This window comes from Coregonus lavaretus (assembly GCF_964263955.1).
Source record: "Coregonus lavaretus genome assembly, chromosome: 29".
In the NCBI taxonomy this organism is placed as follows: Eukaryota; Metazoa; Chordata; class Actinopteri; order Salmoniformes; family Salmonidae; genus Coregonus; species Coregonus lavaretus.
The window spans coordinates 38,267,133-38,283,214 of record NC_140016.1 but is presented as its reverse complement, the minus strand read 5'-3'; the positions used below and the strand labels follow the sequence as shown (position 1 = coordinate 38,283,214).

Genomic DNA, 16,082 nt, shown 5'->3' with positions numbered 1-16,082 from the left:
CGTTCTTTCCCTCCGTTTTTCTTCAGGATATCTCAGTGCTATTGTGAGGCGACACACAGAGAGTAAAAAGATGGACCCAACTGAGCAAGCCAAGTTTTTGTTTTCCATAGTAAAAGCTTAGTGGGGTGGGGGTGTTAAGGGATTGTGAACTCCTCATTTGCTTTTGCGTTGCAATGACGACATGGGGAATTTGTAGATTTGTGTGCCACATCCAATCAAGGCTCCTCTCACACACTCTTGCTCTCTTTCTCTCTCTTTCTCCTTCTCTTGCTTTCACTCACTCTTTCGCTCTTTCTCTCTCTTTCTTGATCCCACTCTCTCTTTTTCTCTTTCTCCCCCCTCTCTCTCTTCTCTTTCTCCTTCCAGGGCATTAAGTGAGCCGCCTCCATCTCTTTTCTCTTCCATCAAATCCTCAGGGACTGGCTGTGTTTACAGCCTATCCGACCACACAATAACCCTAAGGATTTTGTTTGGGGCGGTAGCATGAAGCTGGTCATGAGGGGTTGGGGGTCATTTTTGGCCACAAACATACACATCCAGCCTCAATTTGCAGTAGGATACAAATCTGCATGCTCAAATCACCCAATAGCCCTTCCCCTAGCTCCTTAGCTCCATAGCAGAACGGTCTACCCCTCTGTTCCAACTTCCATCCAAATTGTACAGTATGGTCCAGTAGAGCCAGTTGAATTTAGCCAAAGGGACATGGATGGAGGTAGACCAAATCACTCACTGGGACTGGATTTTACTTAAATAACCCTCCTCATTTCATCGGGCCCAATAAAAAAGAGACGCACAAAGAGACTCTGTGCCCAGGCTGCTAGTGTCCGAATATTAGCATCCAGAGGCTTTGGCTTTGGCAACAACCAGGCCCATACAGAGAAAAGGGCAGAGGCTCAAATTTGACAGCCTTTCAGATATGACAGAAAGAGACGTGGTAAGAATGATGTGTGTGCGGTGCACGTGTGTGGAAAGTTGGCTTTTCTCTTATCTATGCTTCCTAAAGTCAAAGGTCTAGGAACAGGGTGAATAGCCAAGGCCTTGATTGTCCTCCCTTCATATTTACCATCACAATGGCAAGCATTTACATTCTTGGAGTCACACTATCACTGTGGCCTGTCAGGCATGGTCAGTCAACTGCCGCTGTGGTGAGACCCCCTGATCAATGCATCCAGGCATAGTAATCACACACCTCTGCTCTGAGCCGATTGGATCTGTCTGTCCCTTTACAATCGCATGAAGGATGGCTTTGAAAAATCGATTTTCTTAGACTAAGACACAGTTTCAAGAATGTGAAATATGACAAATTAATGTATTGGCATGTCCATATCATATTCAGAGTGAAACAACGGTCTCATTTTGTATATATAAGTAAATTCTAAATTTGTACAGCAAACAAATAATTAGACTTACACCTCTATACGATGTACACAACTGAGCTCTGCAACAGCAAGAAAAGCTTACTCGTCTGCTCCAAACAAGATCTAAGGCCGTGTTCAGTGGCAGACTGAATGCTCTTTCACCTATAGCTATGAACGTTTCTAACTTGGCAGTGATGGACTCAAATCAAATCAAATCAAATTGTATTTGCCACATGCGCCGAATACAACAGGTGTAGACATTACAGTGAAATGCTTACTTACAGCCCTTAACCAACAATGCAGTTTTTTAAAGAAAAATATTAAATAAAAAAGTGTTAATTAAGAAAAATAAATAAATAAAAGCAAATGGGGGGGGGGGCAGTGCAAATAGTCCGGGTAGCCATGATTAGCTGTTCAGGAGTCTTATGGCTTGGGGGTAGAAGCTGTTGAGAAGCCTTTTGGACCTAGACTTGGCACTCCGGTACCGCTTGCCGTGTGGTAGCAGAGAGAACAGTCTATGACTAGGGTGGCTGGACTCTTTGACAATTTTTAGGGCCTTCCTCTGACACCGCCTGGTATAGAGATCCTGGATGGCAGGAAGCTTGACCCCAGTGATGTACTGGGCCGTACGCACTACCCTCTGTAGTGCCTTGCGGTCGGAGACCGAGCAGTTGCCATACCAGGCGGTGATGCAACCAGTCAGGATGCTCTCGATGGTGCAGCTGTATAACCTTTTGAGGATCTGAGGACCCATGCCAAATCTTTTCAGTCTCCTGAGGGGGAATAGGTTTTGTCGTGCCCTCTTCACGACTGTCTTGGTGTGTTTGGACCATGGTAGTTCGTTGGTAATGTGGACACCAACGAACTTGAAGCTCTCAACCTGTTCCACTACAGCCCCGTCAATGAGAATGGGGGCGTGCTCAGTCCTCTTTTTTTTCCTGTAGTCCACAGTCATCTCTTTTGTCTTGATCACATTGAGGGAGAGTTTGTTATCCTGGCACCACATGGCCAGGTCTCTGACCTCCTCCCTATAGGCTGTCTCATCGTTGTCGGTGATCAGGCCTACCATTGTTGTGTTGTTGGCAAACTTAATGATGGTGTTGGAGTCATGCCTGGCCATGCAGTCATGGGTGAACAGGGTGTACAGGAGGGGACTGAGCACGCACCCCTGAGGGGCCCCCGTGTTGAGGATCAGTGTGGCAGACGTGTTGTTACCTACCCTTACCACCTGGGGGCAGCCAGTCAGGAAGTCCAGGATCCAGTTGCAGAGGGAGGTGTTTAGTCCCAGGATCCTTAGCTTAGTGATGAGCTTTGAGGGCACTATGGTGTTGAATGCTGAGCTGTAGTCAATGAATAGCATTCTCACATAGGTGTTCCTCTTGTCCAGGTGGGAAAAGGCAGTGTGGAGTGCAATAGAGATCGCATCATCTGTGGATCTGTTGGGGCGGTATGCAAATTGGAGTGGGTCTAGGGTTTCTAGGATAATGGTGTTGATGTGAGCCATGACCAGCCTTTCAAAGCACTTCATGGCTACAGACGTGAGTGCTACGGGTTGTTAGTCATTTAGGCAGGTTATCTTAGTGTCCTTGGGCACAGGGACTATGGTGGTCTGCTTGAAACATGTTGGTATTACAGACTCAGTCAGGGACATGTTGAAAATGTCAGTGAAGACACTTGCCAGTTGGTCAGCACATGCTCGGAGTACACGTCCTGGTAATCCATCTGGCCCTGCGGCCTTGTGAATGTTGACCTGCTTAAAAGTCTTACTCACATCGGCTACAGGGAGTGTGATCACATAGTCATCCAGAACAGCTGATGCTCTCATGCATGCTTCAGTGTTGCTTGCCTCGAAGCGAGCATAGAAGTGATTTAGCTCGTCTGGTAGGCTTGTGTCACTGGGCAGTTCGCGGCTGTGCTTCCCTTTGTAGTCTGTAATAGTTTTCAAGCCCTGCCACATCCGACGAGCATCAGAGCCGGTGTAGTACGATTCAATCTTAGTCCTGTATTGACTCTTTGCCTGTTTGACGGTTCGTCGGAGGGCATAGCGGGATTTCTAATAAGCTTCCAGGTTAGAGTCCCACTCCTTGAAAGTGGCAGCTCTACCCTTTAGTTCATTGTGGATGTTGCCTGTAATCCATGGCTTCTGGTTGGGGTATGTATGTACGGTCACTGTGGGGACGACGTCATCGATGGACTTATTGATGAAGCCAGTGACTGATGTGGTGTACTCCTCAATACTATCTGAAGAATCCCGGAACATATTCCAGTCTGTGCCAACAAAACCGTCCTGTAGCTTAGCATCTGCGTCATCTGACCACTTTTTTATTAACCAAACCACTTTTTTATTAACTGACTGTGTGTGTATGCATGTGTCTGAGTGTGTGTGTCTGTGTGTGAGCGTGTCTATGTCTGTGTCTCCAGTGGCTGTGAGGAGGTTGACGGCCTGTCAAAACACTGCGGACACCACTGTCTGCCCGCCCAGATGGGTTTATTAGTTTGTCCTAAAAATACCACTCTCACCCCGCTGCACCCCAGCTCCCATAGGCCTCCAGGAATGAGCCATTTCTAACATCTACCAAACACGGCTGGCTCGGCCAGGATTTAGTGTATCTGTCATCCAAATCTTTAACAGATAAACGTTTATTAAGATTAAGTTGAGCGTTGAATTAGCAGATTAGTGAAGTAGTCAGACCTTCAATATAGTTCGTAAAATTTGGAACAGTATTTTTCATGTTTAAATTAGGAGCTGGTTTATTTTTCATGCTCGTTGACTTCATTTAATGTATTTAATATGCTGAGCCTATATCCACGGTTTATTTTCAAAAGACTTTCAAGACAGTTTAAATGCGGCTATTAATGTGTGATACATTGGATGAAAACAAAAATATTTACATATGTGAAAATGTCTCGTGCTCCTATGTCCTTTTCCCTCGACTTATGTATTTTGGTTGCTGCCGGGCAACATAGAAAAGCATCATTCATTCCAATACAATTTAAACATTAGGAAAATGCCATTTTGATTTCCAGTTATTTCCTCTTTCCCAGATGTTTTGTCAGACATCAAAGTCAATTTCGCTGGTAATGGCGAACAGATTAGCTAATTTGGGAACACCTGAACCCTTTGATGTCTTTGACACTGATCCTTGTGTGTGTGTGTGTCCTCTAAGGCGCCGTCCCAGGGTCCAGCCTGTTTCGTATTACAGGAAGACCATTGTCTGGGGGCCCCTGCAGTTTGAACAAGTGGCACAAGCATGTAAAGCCCAAATTGCTGATGTGAGGGGACGTGTGTTTTGCTCGTTGACATGTAATGACAGATAGTTTCAATGCAGCCGGGCCAAAGCAAACACAGCCCTGCGCAGACGACTGTATGGGACGGCCCACGCAAAGAGTATCCCTCCCTGTCTCCCCCCACCTCGCCAGAACAAATGGAACCTCCCAAGTCCTGGAGTTCTGACAGGGCCAATGCATTTTGAGACTTTCGTCTTAACAGCAGACTGTTGTCTGACGATCTGTGTGTTTTTACAAAAGTTGGTTTCCAGGGAGAAGATGCTGTCTCCTAAGATGTCAGAGTTACGATATCTAGGGAGATGTAGGCCTACATCAGAGGTGGATGAAGAAGACTTGCCTCCAAGCTTGCGTTTTCCCAAAGCATATCATATCGGTCTCAATGCAGTCTTAGGGATGCATCCTAAACGGCACCTTTTTCCCTATATAGTGCAGTGCACTACTTTTGATCAGAGCTCTATAGGGCTCTGGTCAAAAGTAGTGCACTAAATAGAGAATAGGGTGCCATTTGGGACACAGCCTCAGTTATCTCATGTATCTCATTTGTGGATTTATCTTGGCACTCTGTAGATAATGAGAGCATTTAGAAGATACTGCATACAAAAACATTGAGACAGTGTTTATTATTTGAAGGTGATATAACATAACCAATAGCTCTTTCTCTCTGTTGGAACTTTCATACAAGTTGGCTGTCCTTACTACTACAAGTCAATGAGCATGAAGGGCAATGGTTCCAATGATACACATACACAGCTGTAGTTGACCACCATCTTTTTATAGGTCAATGCATGGAAAGACCACCTTTAGAACTTACCTCAGTGGACTTTTATGTGTAGCTGCTCTGCCCTTCTCATGTTTCTCTCAAAAAACTTGATAACAAGGGTGAATACGTGTATCCTACTGTATTTCCTCCACTCTGGCTAGAAGTTGGCACAGATCTAGGATTAGCTACATGCTCACCTTAATCATTAGAGGGTTGAATGCAAAACTGACCTTATCTTTGTCTGAGGTCAGCTACAGTACATCCTACTCCATCCCCCTCTCCACTATTATGTTGTGTGTCCAATGCCTCTTCCTAGTCAGACATGGAGCTTTACCAAATCAATCAATCAATCAATTTTTTTATAAAGCCCTTTTTTTACATCAGCAGTTGTCACAAAGTGCTTATATAGAAACCCAGCCTAAAACTCCAAACAGCAAGCAATGCAGATGTAGAAGCACGGTGGCTAAGAAAACTCCCTAGAAAGGCAGGAACCTAGGAAGAAACCTTGAGTGGAACCAGGGGTGGCCAGTCCTCTTCTGGCTGTGCCGGGTGGAGATTATAAGAGTACATGGCCATTAAGGCCAGATTTGTTCTTCAAGATGTTCAAAAGTTCATAGATGACCAGCAGAACAACATGAGTGTCATTTAGTCACGGTGGATTAATAACTATGGTCAAATTAGGTTGACCCATCGTTTTATTGTTTTTGCCTATTCATTTGTTTGTTGTGGGTATTTTGGTTGTTGTTGTTATAAAAAATGTAATAGAAATGCGTAAAGCAAGCTGACCCTTGTATTTTCTGCTGAGAACCTCCTTTACTGCTTCACTGAATGTTTTGTTTGCAATGACCTAAGGAATGTGTTCCTGTTGTTCTGTGTGTGCGTGTGTGTCGCAGGCGGACATGATGTTCAGTTCGGGAGTCTTCTGGATGGGCCTGGTCTTTATCCCTGTCACCTCCCTGGTCTTTGACATGGCCTACAAAGTGTGAGTTCCCCTCCACGCACCACCACCCCCTCCATGTCCTGCTCTAGGATACGTTTCTAGGGAAACTCCTTAGATCACAAATAGATCACATGCAGTCTTAACACATTTACATATACACTGAGTATACCAAACATTAGGAACACCTTCCTAATATTGAGTTGCCCTCAGAACAGCCTCAATTCGCCGGGCATGAACTCTACAAGGTGTTGGAAGCGTTCCGCAGGGATGCTGGCCCATGTTGACTCCAATGCTTCACACAGTTGTGTCAAATTGGCTGGATGTCCTTTGGGTGGTGGACCATTCTTGATACACATGGGAAACTGTTGAGCATGAAAAACCTGCAAGCGTTGCAGTTCTTGACACAAACCGGTGTGCCTGGCACCTACTACCATACCCCATTCAAAGGCACTTCAATATTTTGTCTTGCCCATTGAATGGCACATATACACAATCCATGTCTCAATTGTCTCAAGGCTTAAAACTCTGTCTCCTGTCTCCTCTCCTTCATCTACACTGATTTGAAGTGGATTTAACAAGTTACATCAATAAGGGATCATAGCTTTCACCTGGTCAGTCTATCTCATGGAAAGAGCAATGTTTTGTATACTCAGTGTAGAAATACATTTAGAATATTAAATTACGGGGGGCCAGTATGAAAAATGTATGCACTCACTAATTGTAAGTCGCTCTGGATAAGAGCGTCTGCTAAATTACTAAAATGTCAAATGTCAAATATTTATGAAGATTTATAGGATATCTGTGGTGTAACATTTATAGTGATTCATAACAAATTCTGAAGTTTATGTAACATTTATAGTTATTTGATTTATTGAAGAGATCTATTCTAATACCGACCGATTCAAAGTTTAGATAAGTGTGTATAACTCAGACTTAAATCATTAATTTAATTAAGTTTAGGGAAATCAATCTGAATCAGCCTTTCCTGGGAAAGCCAAAGGAATTCCACTAACAGTAGATACAATTTGTTACAGACAATTGGCAAATAAAGTTAATAAGGTTTTTACATACCTGGCATCTACTGTACTTTACCTCTATAAATAGTCTTATGCAGAATTTATTCAGATTGCATGTAAACTTGGACTGATTTGGAATGTTGGGTACATAGACATACAATATAATAATACTGTATAATAATATTAAATAGTGTTGTATTCAATTATGTGGTTGTGAATGCCTGTTGGTGACGTCTGCTCCTTTTGACCAACAGTGTGAAGAAGGTGTGCTTTAAGACCCTGGTGGATGAGGTACAGGAGCTGGAAGCCTTGTCCAAGGACCCCGGAGCCGTGGTGCACGGGAAGAGGTACTGTACCATCTCCCCTTCTTTCTTTTCCTAGGTGTGCGTCCCAAATGGCACCCTTTTCCTTATATAGTGCACTACTTTTGACCAGGCCGTATGGGTCCTGGTCAAAAGTACTGCATTAAATAGGAAATAGGGTGTTATTTACGACTCATGCTAGGTTATATCCTTCACAATTCCTCATAACACTAGGATATCTTAATTACTTTTCTTAATATCATAAATTCCTGAATACTCTTTGTATTTCTTCTTACACAGCATGTACAACACATGACTTACAGTGTCATACAGTGTATAACTTCTAAATGTTTACAGTGTATAGCTTATATTTCTCCTTGAGGATTCAATAATATTTATCCTGGCTTCCCTATTGTTAGTATTTTGGCGTAATTACTGTCTGCCTACTGTACACAGATGGTAGTTCACCCTTACATTGTCTGCTCTTTGAATTCTACTCCAGGCCATCCATCCAGACTGTAACCCATGCTTGGAACATTATTCTCTCCCTCTGAAAGTGTGCGGCTCTACTGTACTGGACTGTAGCGCCTTCAGTTTATTAAAGCCATGCATCTTGAGCTGAGCTCCCAGAGGTGGGCTGCGTCCCAAATGGCACCCTATTCCATGTATAAGGCACTACTTTTGACCAGAGCTCTGGTCAAAAGTAGTGCACTATGTCGGGAAATGAGAGCCATTTGGGACACAGAGATGGGCTCTTATCAGTAAGCCGGGGCCGGACCCAATCGAAGGCCCGTGGAGTACATTAGCATGGATCAGATCAGTGTGAAATCTCCTGCCGGCTGAAAGTCTTCCCCCATTTACCACAGTCCAGGGACCAGCAGGCTAGGAACCTGGCCCTGGAGCTGAAGACACATACACTCAGTTCCTTTCTCACATGCGCACACAAGTATATAAACACGCACGCACACATACATACATACACAAACCACACATGCCATCTCTCTCTCTTTCTCTCTCTCTCTTTTTCTCACTCACCTATTCACACACACACATAAACACACACACACAACATATGTTTTAGTATCCTTCTGGGGACCTAACATTTATTTCCATTCAAAATCCTATTTTCCCCAACCCCTAAACCTTACCCTAACCTTAACCCTAAACTTAAGCCCTAACCCTAATTGAAACCCTAAACCTAGCCCCTAAGTTTAAAATAGCCTTTGTCCTCAGGGGACGTGGGGAGAAGGGATAATTTTCCTTGTTTTACTATCCTTGTGGGGACTTTTGGGGATTTCTGGTACCCACGAGGATGATAATACAAGCACACACACACAAACACAGAATCCGCTCCTTCCTCCTCTTCCCTGTGTCTAGTCTCCCTGCATGGTCTCCTCAGCAGGAAGTGCAGTTGGCTGGTCTCTCTTCTCTGATCATGTGGAGTACTGGGCAAGAGAGGGCTTGATGTAGGGATGGTTAAGTCTGGCTGAAGGGCTCAGTGTGGCGCTGACACACACTCTCTCTCACTTACTCTTGCTCTCTTTCTTTCTCTTTGCCCTCTCCTCTTTCTTTCCCGTCTTCTCTCTCTCTCTCTCTCTCTCTCTCTCTCTCTCTCTCTCTCTCTCTCTCTCCTCTCTCTCCCTCTCTCTCTCTCTCGGGTGTGTCTCTTTGCAGTCTGACGGAGAGGGCACAGCTCCTGAAGAACGTCTTCAAGAAGAGTACCGTGAGTCTGTACCGATCGGACTCCATGCAGCAGAACCTGCTACGTAAGTTACACACACTATTATTAACACACACCTTTAAATACACACACCTCACACACTGACGTGAAGGCAATCCCTCATGTTGTTTTCTTAGAGAGAGAGACACATTTTCTCTCAGCACTGGTCCAAAGCCCCAAGACAGGCATTTTGAATTTAGTGTAGTTCCTATGCGGATACTTAGTGCCATATTATGGGGATTCCATACATAGCTCCAAAGGGGACTCGGGTTGAGTCTTAAATGGCACCCTATTCCCTATATAGTGCACTACCCTATGGGCCCTGGTCAAAAGTAGTGCACTGCAGAGGGAATAGGGTGCCATTTGAGATGCAGCCTCAGCATTGGGGAAGTGCTAATACTCCGCTGATCCCACCGCTCTTTAGAATTCGATATGCATGTTCCACATTAGCCAGATGCAGGAAATCCACATACATAATCCTGTCTTTAACCCCATTAAGTAACACAAAAACGCCCCACTGTTCCCTGTTGGTGTTCCTCCGCCTGCTAATACAACCCCCCTAACACTATGTGTGTCCCAAATGGCACCTTTTTCCTTTTATAGTGCACTACTTTTGAAAAGGGCCCATAGGGCTTTGGTCAAAAGTAGTGCACTATATATGGACTAGGATGCTATTTCGGACGCACACTAACGGACAGTCTCTTCCCATCTAGTACAAATTTCGTAGGCCTAGTAGTCTAGATAGAAGCTTTAAGACAATACAGATGGAATGGGTTTTATTTGGTTAGATTTATTTCTGTTTCTGTTTCTTTCGCTGACCGTTTTTTGTTTTTTTGTTTGCCACGTAGGTGGGGATGGGATCGGTCTTATGTGACCCCTTTTATTTTTGCCTTCTTACCTGTAGCGAAACCATACCCCCGATCCCTATTAGAAACCCCATCTATGCCCTTTTCACAGTATTGCGCCGACCCGAAACACATTGTCCTTTTCAGAAGGCTTTCAGCAACTATGGTGGATGTGTAACCAGGCCATCTCAGTACAACTTGGCTTGGTTAGGCTCACCTCGGTTCGGCTCTATGTACCCACCTCTCCTTCCCTGTGTGCTGTACCCTGTGTGAGTGGTGGTCAGAGAGAAAACGATTCAATAAACATTTGCGATATTATTCCCACAATGCACTCCTCTCATCGGGCCTTTTGAACTCATCTGCAGACCTGCAGGTAGTGACCAAGTCATTTGAGACCTAAAGGTGAGTTAGGGGGTCAAAGGTTAAGGTTGGGATAAGAACTCCCATAGTTGTAGGTAGTGGCTGTAGAGCTCAGTAAAGATGGTAGGTGTCAGGTAACATGACTGACCCTCACTCGCTTAGCACTGGTCAAGCTTCTTAGGGAGGAAGACAAAAAAATATATACAGTACCAGTCAAAAGTTTGGACACACCTACTCATTCAAGGCTTTTTCTTTATTTTTTATTATTTTCTACATTGTAGAATAATAGTGAAGACATCAAAACTATGAAATAACACATATGGAATCATGTAGTAACCGAAAAGGCCTGGAGTTGTGTTGGGTCATTGTCCTGTTGAAAAACAAATTATAGTCCCACTAAGCCCAAACCAGATGGGATGGCGTATCGCTGCAGAATGCTGTGGTATCCATGCTGTTTAAGTGTGCCTTGAATTCTAAATATGTCACAGACAGTGTCACCAGCAAAGCACCCCCACACCATAACACCTCCTCCTCCATGCTTTACAGTGGGAACTACACATGCGGAGATCATCCGTTCACCCACACCGCGTCTCACAAAGACACAGCGGTTGGAACCAAAAAACTCAAATTTGGACTCCAGACCAAAGGACACATTTCCACTGGTCTAATGTCCATTGCTTGTGTTCCTTGGCCCAAGCAGGTCTCTTCTTCTTTTTGGTGTCCTTTAGTAGTGGTTTCTTTGCAGCAATTCGACCATGAAGGCCTGATTCACACAGTCTCCTCTGAACAGTTGATGTTGAGATGTGTCTGTTACTTGAACTCTGTGAAGCAATTATTTGGGCTGCAATTTCTGAGGCTGGTAACTCTAATGAACTTATCCTCTGCAGCAGGGGTAACTCTGGGTCTTCCTTTCCTGTGGCGGTCCTCATGAAAGCCAGTTTCATCATAGCGCTTCATGGTTTTTGTGACTGCAGTTGAAGAAACTTTAAAAGTTATTGAAATTGTCCGTATTGACTGACCTTCGTGTATTAAAGTACTGATGGACTGTCGTTTCTCTTTGCTTATTTGAGCTGTTCTTGCCATAATATGGACTTGGTCTTTTAACAAATAGGGCTATCTTCTATATACCCACCCCTACCTTGTCACAACACAACTGATTGGCTCAAACGCATTAAGAAGGAAAGAAATTCCACAAATTCACTTTTAAGAAGGCACACCTGTTAATTGAAATGCATTCCAGGTGACTACCTCATAAAGCTGGTTGAGAGAATGCCAAGAGTGTGCAAAGCTGTCATCAAGGCAAAGTGTGGCTATTTGAAGAATCTCACATTTTAAATATTATTATTTCATAGTTTTGATGTCTTCACTCTACTTCTACAATGTAAAAAATTGTAAAAATAAAGCAAAACCATTGAATGAGTAGGTGTTTCCAAACTTTTGACTGGTAGTGTATAATTGTTGGTTATTTTTTATTATTATTGTTTTCATTCAATTGAAACTTATAAGTTCATTCTTGGTTTATTTTGAAAGTCATCCTTTAGTCTATTTTTATTCTATTAAAATAATTTTAATGAGTTTTCTGATTTAAAAAAAACAAGTTTAGAATGAAGTTAGTTTCTTTCTAATCATGGTTAGAATTTAAACGTGTCAGCCGTCGTTTCTCACGCTGTCCATCTGTCCTACTTGCAGACGGATACGCCTTCTCTCAAGACGAGAACGGAGTGGTCTCCCAGTCTGAGGTCATCCGGGCGTACGACACCACCAAACAGCGGACCAACGAGTGGTGAAACCACGCCGCTCTCGGCCAGGACGGCCTATCGTGATTCACATTCGTTTTCCGACAGCGATTTGAATCTGAGGGGGGCAGCCTCCAGATGACCCTAGCCTGAGCGTCTCGGGATTTTGGACATGATAGAGGGATGTCTTGTACTTGAAAAAGGGAAAATAACTCGGAACAAAAAAGCATTCAAAAAGTATTCACTATGCTGTAGTTGTGTGTGCAGCAGACATAAGCACTGTGCTTGCATTTATTGCAGAGTCTGTGGTCTGAAATTCCTCACTGTTCCTGCTCAGTCAAATGTGGTGAAGTGTAACCATCTTAATGTTTCCTCCTTTCGTATTGATAGAAAAAAATATGAGCATTGAGCCAAAACAATCTATAATTTTGTCAAACATTTAAAAAAAATGTAAGTATTTGTACTCCCATTGGTGACAGAATAATCCAGATTTGTTTTTGATAAAATGTAAAAAATCACCAAGCATATTGACACTCCTGAGTCTATTCCAGCACTGAATGGACCACTTCAGAACAGGTATTTTGTTGTTTTGTTGTTCTTTTGCACTTTGAAAAAAATGATCTACTGTATAATAAGGCCTTACATTTTTCCATGCCTTCAGCCATCCATGTTTATTTTTCTTCAAAATATTTATATTTTTTATTTAAGAAGTATGTAGTTATTGTGCCTGAATTGCATTGTCTTTTAATGATAGAGTCCTGCAACTTAGTCCAATTTACAAAAATGTTGTACATCAGTTTGATTGCTTTTAACAAGTAATTGCATTGCACACATTACTCGGCTGTAACAATCACAATGGTGCCTAACTAGACTTTTTCCCTGATAGAATACGTAAGATATCCTAGCTAGCTAGTTTAGAACAGTGATCTTCCCCTTGATTGGCAACATGAGCTCATTCCCCCCGTATTGTACTCGTGTACACAATGTGGTAACAAGTGTGGCACATATAAAATCAAGGTTCCGTTGTTACTTTCTACCGAGTGTTTTGGCTGTATGACGATCCTGTTGAATTTCCATATGTGGCAACTGTTCTTTCACAATCTTATTTTCCCTTAGAATGGAGAGTTTATCCTTTGAACATAAGTGCCATTAGCTTAAGGGAGAGAGAAAATTTGCCAGAAAACTCCACACAGTATCAAAACTACTTTGTCTCTATAGTTATTATGTGAATTTGTATTTTTATATTGGAGAAGTACGAATTTTGCATTGACCGGCTTTGTAATGAATTTTTGTCCATGTTTTTTATTTGTAATTTTTTTTAGACAAACAAAAGAATGCTCGAATGATTAAATGAGGAGAAATATATTTCTTAAATGTCTTGTTGTTATTAATATCGTTAAAATAACTGCTTTGTTTATTTATTATTTGACTGTGTGTTTGTCCTCTTCTCCCTATGGGAGATCAGTTTCCAGACTGTGTGTGTGATCTGTCGTCTGCATGTGCATCTTCTACTGTGGATAACTTCTACGTATGCATGTCTGTGTCCTTTATGTGAGACTGGGAGCCCTTGGAGCCTCAGGTCTTACTTTGCATTATTTGAGTGTGTGTGTGTGTGTTTGTGTATGTTTCAGGATCTGTGTGGGTGACTGACTGAATGACTGACTGTGCAATACATGGTTGTCCGTGTGTGTGTGTGTGGTGCTGCTTGCTCCTCTTGTCTGTCTGCACGACTCCAGGTATAATGATGGTGTACTGTCTGCTGCTGCATGGCTCTCTGTGTGGCCAGACTTCAGCCGTGGTGGTCCTGGGTTCTGACGCTAAGGCTCTCGCTTGACAGGAAATGTTGAACAATGCACTCTGTTACCTTTCCATTAGTGGATATTTTGGTATTATCTGGTTATTGTAAATTCTCTGGGTGTACATGTTTGTAACTTTTATTTCTCTCTCATGGAGTGTACCTATTCTTTACAACAATTTTTTGTGTTTTTTCCTGGTTTTAGTAAAAATGTATTTGTTATGCTATACTTTCGTGTTTAGATTGATTAGTTATGAACTGCTGTCATAATTCCAAAATGCTGAATGTGGTTCTTCTGATGTGAAATTGGTCTTGGAAGGCTTGAACTGTTGATTTTTCAAAAACTGTTGTCTGTGATAGTTGTGGGCTGCATGAATGGATAAAATAAAACTTTATTTGGTTAAGTGTTTATTGTACTACTTTGATTCTCCCTCAAGTGTTGGTCACTACAGAAAATAAATCCACTTTTCAATTTGTTTGAATATCGTTTATTTTGACGTCTTTCATTTAATGATTGTTCTGCATGTTGGGACTGCAAACTTTTAAGTGTTCTGTCTTTCACTGCCATGAAGGACTACTACAAAAATAAACTTTACAAAATGGAAACCAACCTTTGTTGTCATCTCTGACCTACCATCACAGAAATGGAATATTCCACCATTCCACTATCACAATATCTATGGCTATCTATGGCTGTCTATATCTGCATCCCAAATGGCACCCTATACAGTGAGGGGAAAAAGTATTTGATCCCCTTCTGATTTTGTACGTTTGCCCACTAACTAAGACATGATCAGTCTATAATTTTATTTGAACAGTGAGAGACAGAATAACAACAACAAAATCCAGAAAAGCGCATGTCAAAATTTTTATAAATTGATTTGCATTTTAACGAGGAAAATAAGTATTTGACCCCTCTGGAAAACATGCCTTAGTACTTGGTGGCAAAACCCTTGTTGGCAATCACAGAGGTCAGACGTTTCTTGTAGTTGGCAACCAGGTTTACACATATCTCAGGAGGGATTTTGTCCCACTCCTCTTTGCAGATCTTCATTAAGGTTTGAGGCTGACGTTTGGCAACTCGAACCTTCAGCTCCCTCCACAGATTTTCTATGGGATTAAGGTCTGGAGACTGGCTTCTTGAGCCACTCCTTCTTCTTGAGCCACTCCTTTGTTGCCTTGGCCGTGTGTTTTGGGTCATTGTCATGCTGGAATACCCACCCACGACCCATTTTCAATGCCCTGGCTGAGGGAAGGAGGTTCTCACCCAAGATTTGACGGTACATGGCCCCGTCCATCATCCCTTTGATGCGGTGAAGTTGTCCTGTCCCCTTAGCAGAAAAACACCCCCAAAGCATAATGTTTCCACCTCCATGTTTGACGGTGGGGATGGTGTTCTTGGGGTCATAGGCAGCATTCCTCCTCCTCCAAACACGGCGAGTTGAGGTGATGCCAAAGAGCTCGATTTTGGTCTCATCTGACCACAACACTTTCACCCAGTTCTCCTCTGAATCATTCAGATGTTCATTGGCAAACTTCAGACGGGCATGTAAATGTGCTTTCTTGTGCAGGGGGACCTTGCGGGCGCTGCAGAATTTCAGTCCTTCACAGCGTAGTGTGTTACCAATTGTTTTCTTGGTGACTATGGTCCCAGCTGCCTTGAGATCATTGACAAGATCCTCCCGTGTAGTTCTGGGTTGATTCCTCACCGTTCTCATGATCATTGCAACTCCACGAGGTGAGATCTTGCATGGAGCCCCGGGCCGAGGGAGATTGACAGTTCTTTTGTGTTTCTTCCATTTGCGAATAATCGCACCAACTGTTGTCACCTTCTCACCAAGCTGCTTGGTGATGGTCTTGTAGCCCATTCCAGCCTTGTGTAGGTCTACAATCTTGTCCCTGACATCCTTGGAGAGCTCTTTGGTCTTGGCCATGGTGAAGAGTTTGGAATCTGATTGATTG

The 16,082-nt window shown here is 43.0% G+C and overlaps 1 protein-coding gene across 1 annotated transcript in view; it reads left to right on the top strand.

The window, feature by feature from the left end:
• The window catches only part of LOC311104638 (phospholipid-transporting ATPase IA-like), a gene marked incomplete at both ends in the record, with an annotated part of 192,271 nt that extends 179,895 nt beyond the window's left edge, over positions 1 to 12,376 (top strand). The window contains 4 exons of the mRNA XM_084146488.1: positions 6,300 to 6,388; positions 7,617 to 7,709; positions 9,339 to 9,430; positions 12,279 to 12,376. Of these exons, the coding sequence (XP_084002614.1) occupies positions 6,300 to 6,388; positions 7,617 to 7,709; positions 9,339 to 9,430; positions 12,279 to 12,376 (372 nt within the window). The remainder of the gene's footprint in view (positions 1 to 6,299; positions 6,389 to 7,616; positions 7,710 to 9,338; positions 9,431 to 12,278) is intronic.
• Between the last annotated feature and the right edge of the window lie 3,706 nt (positions 12,377 to 16,082).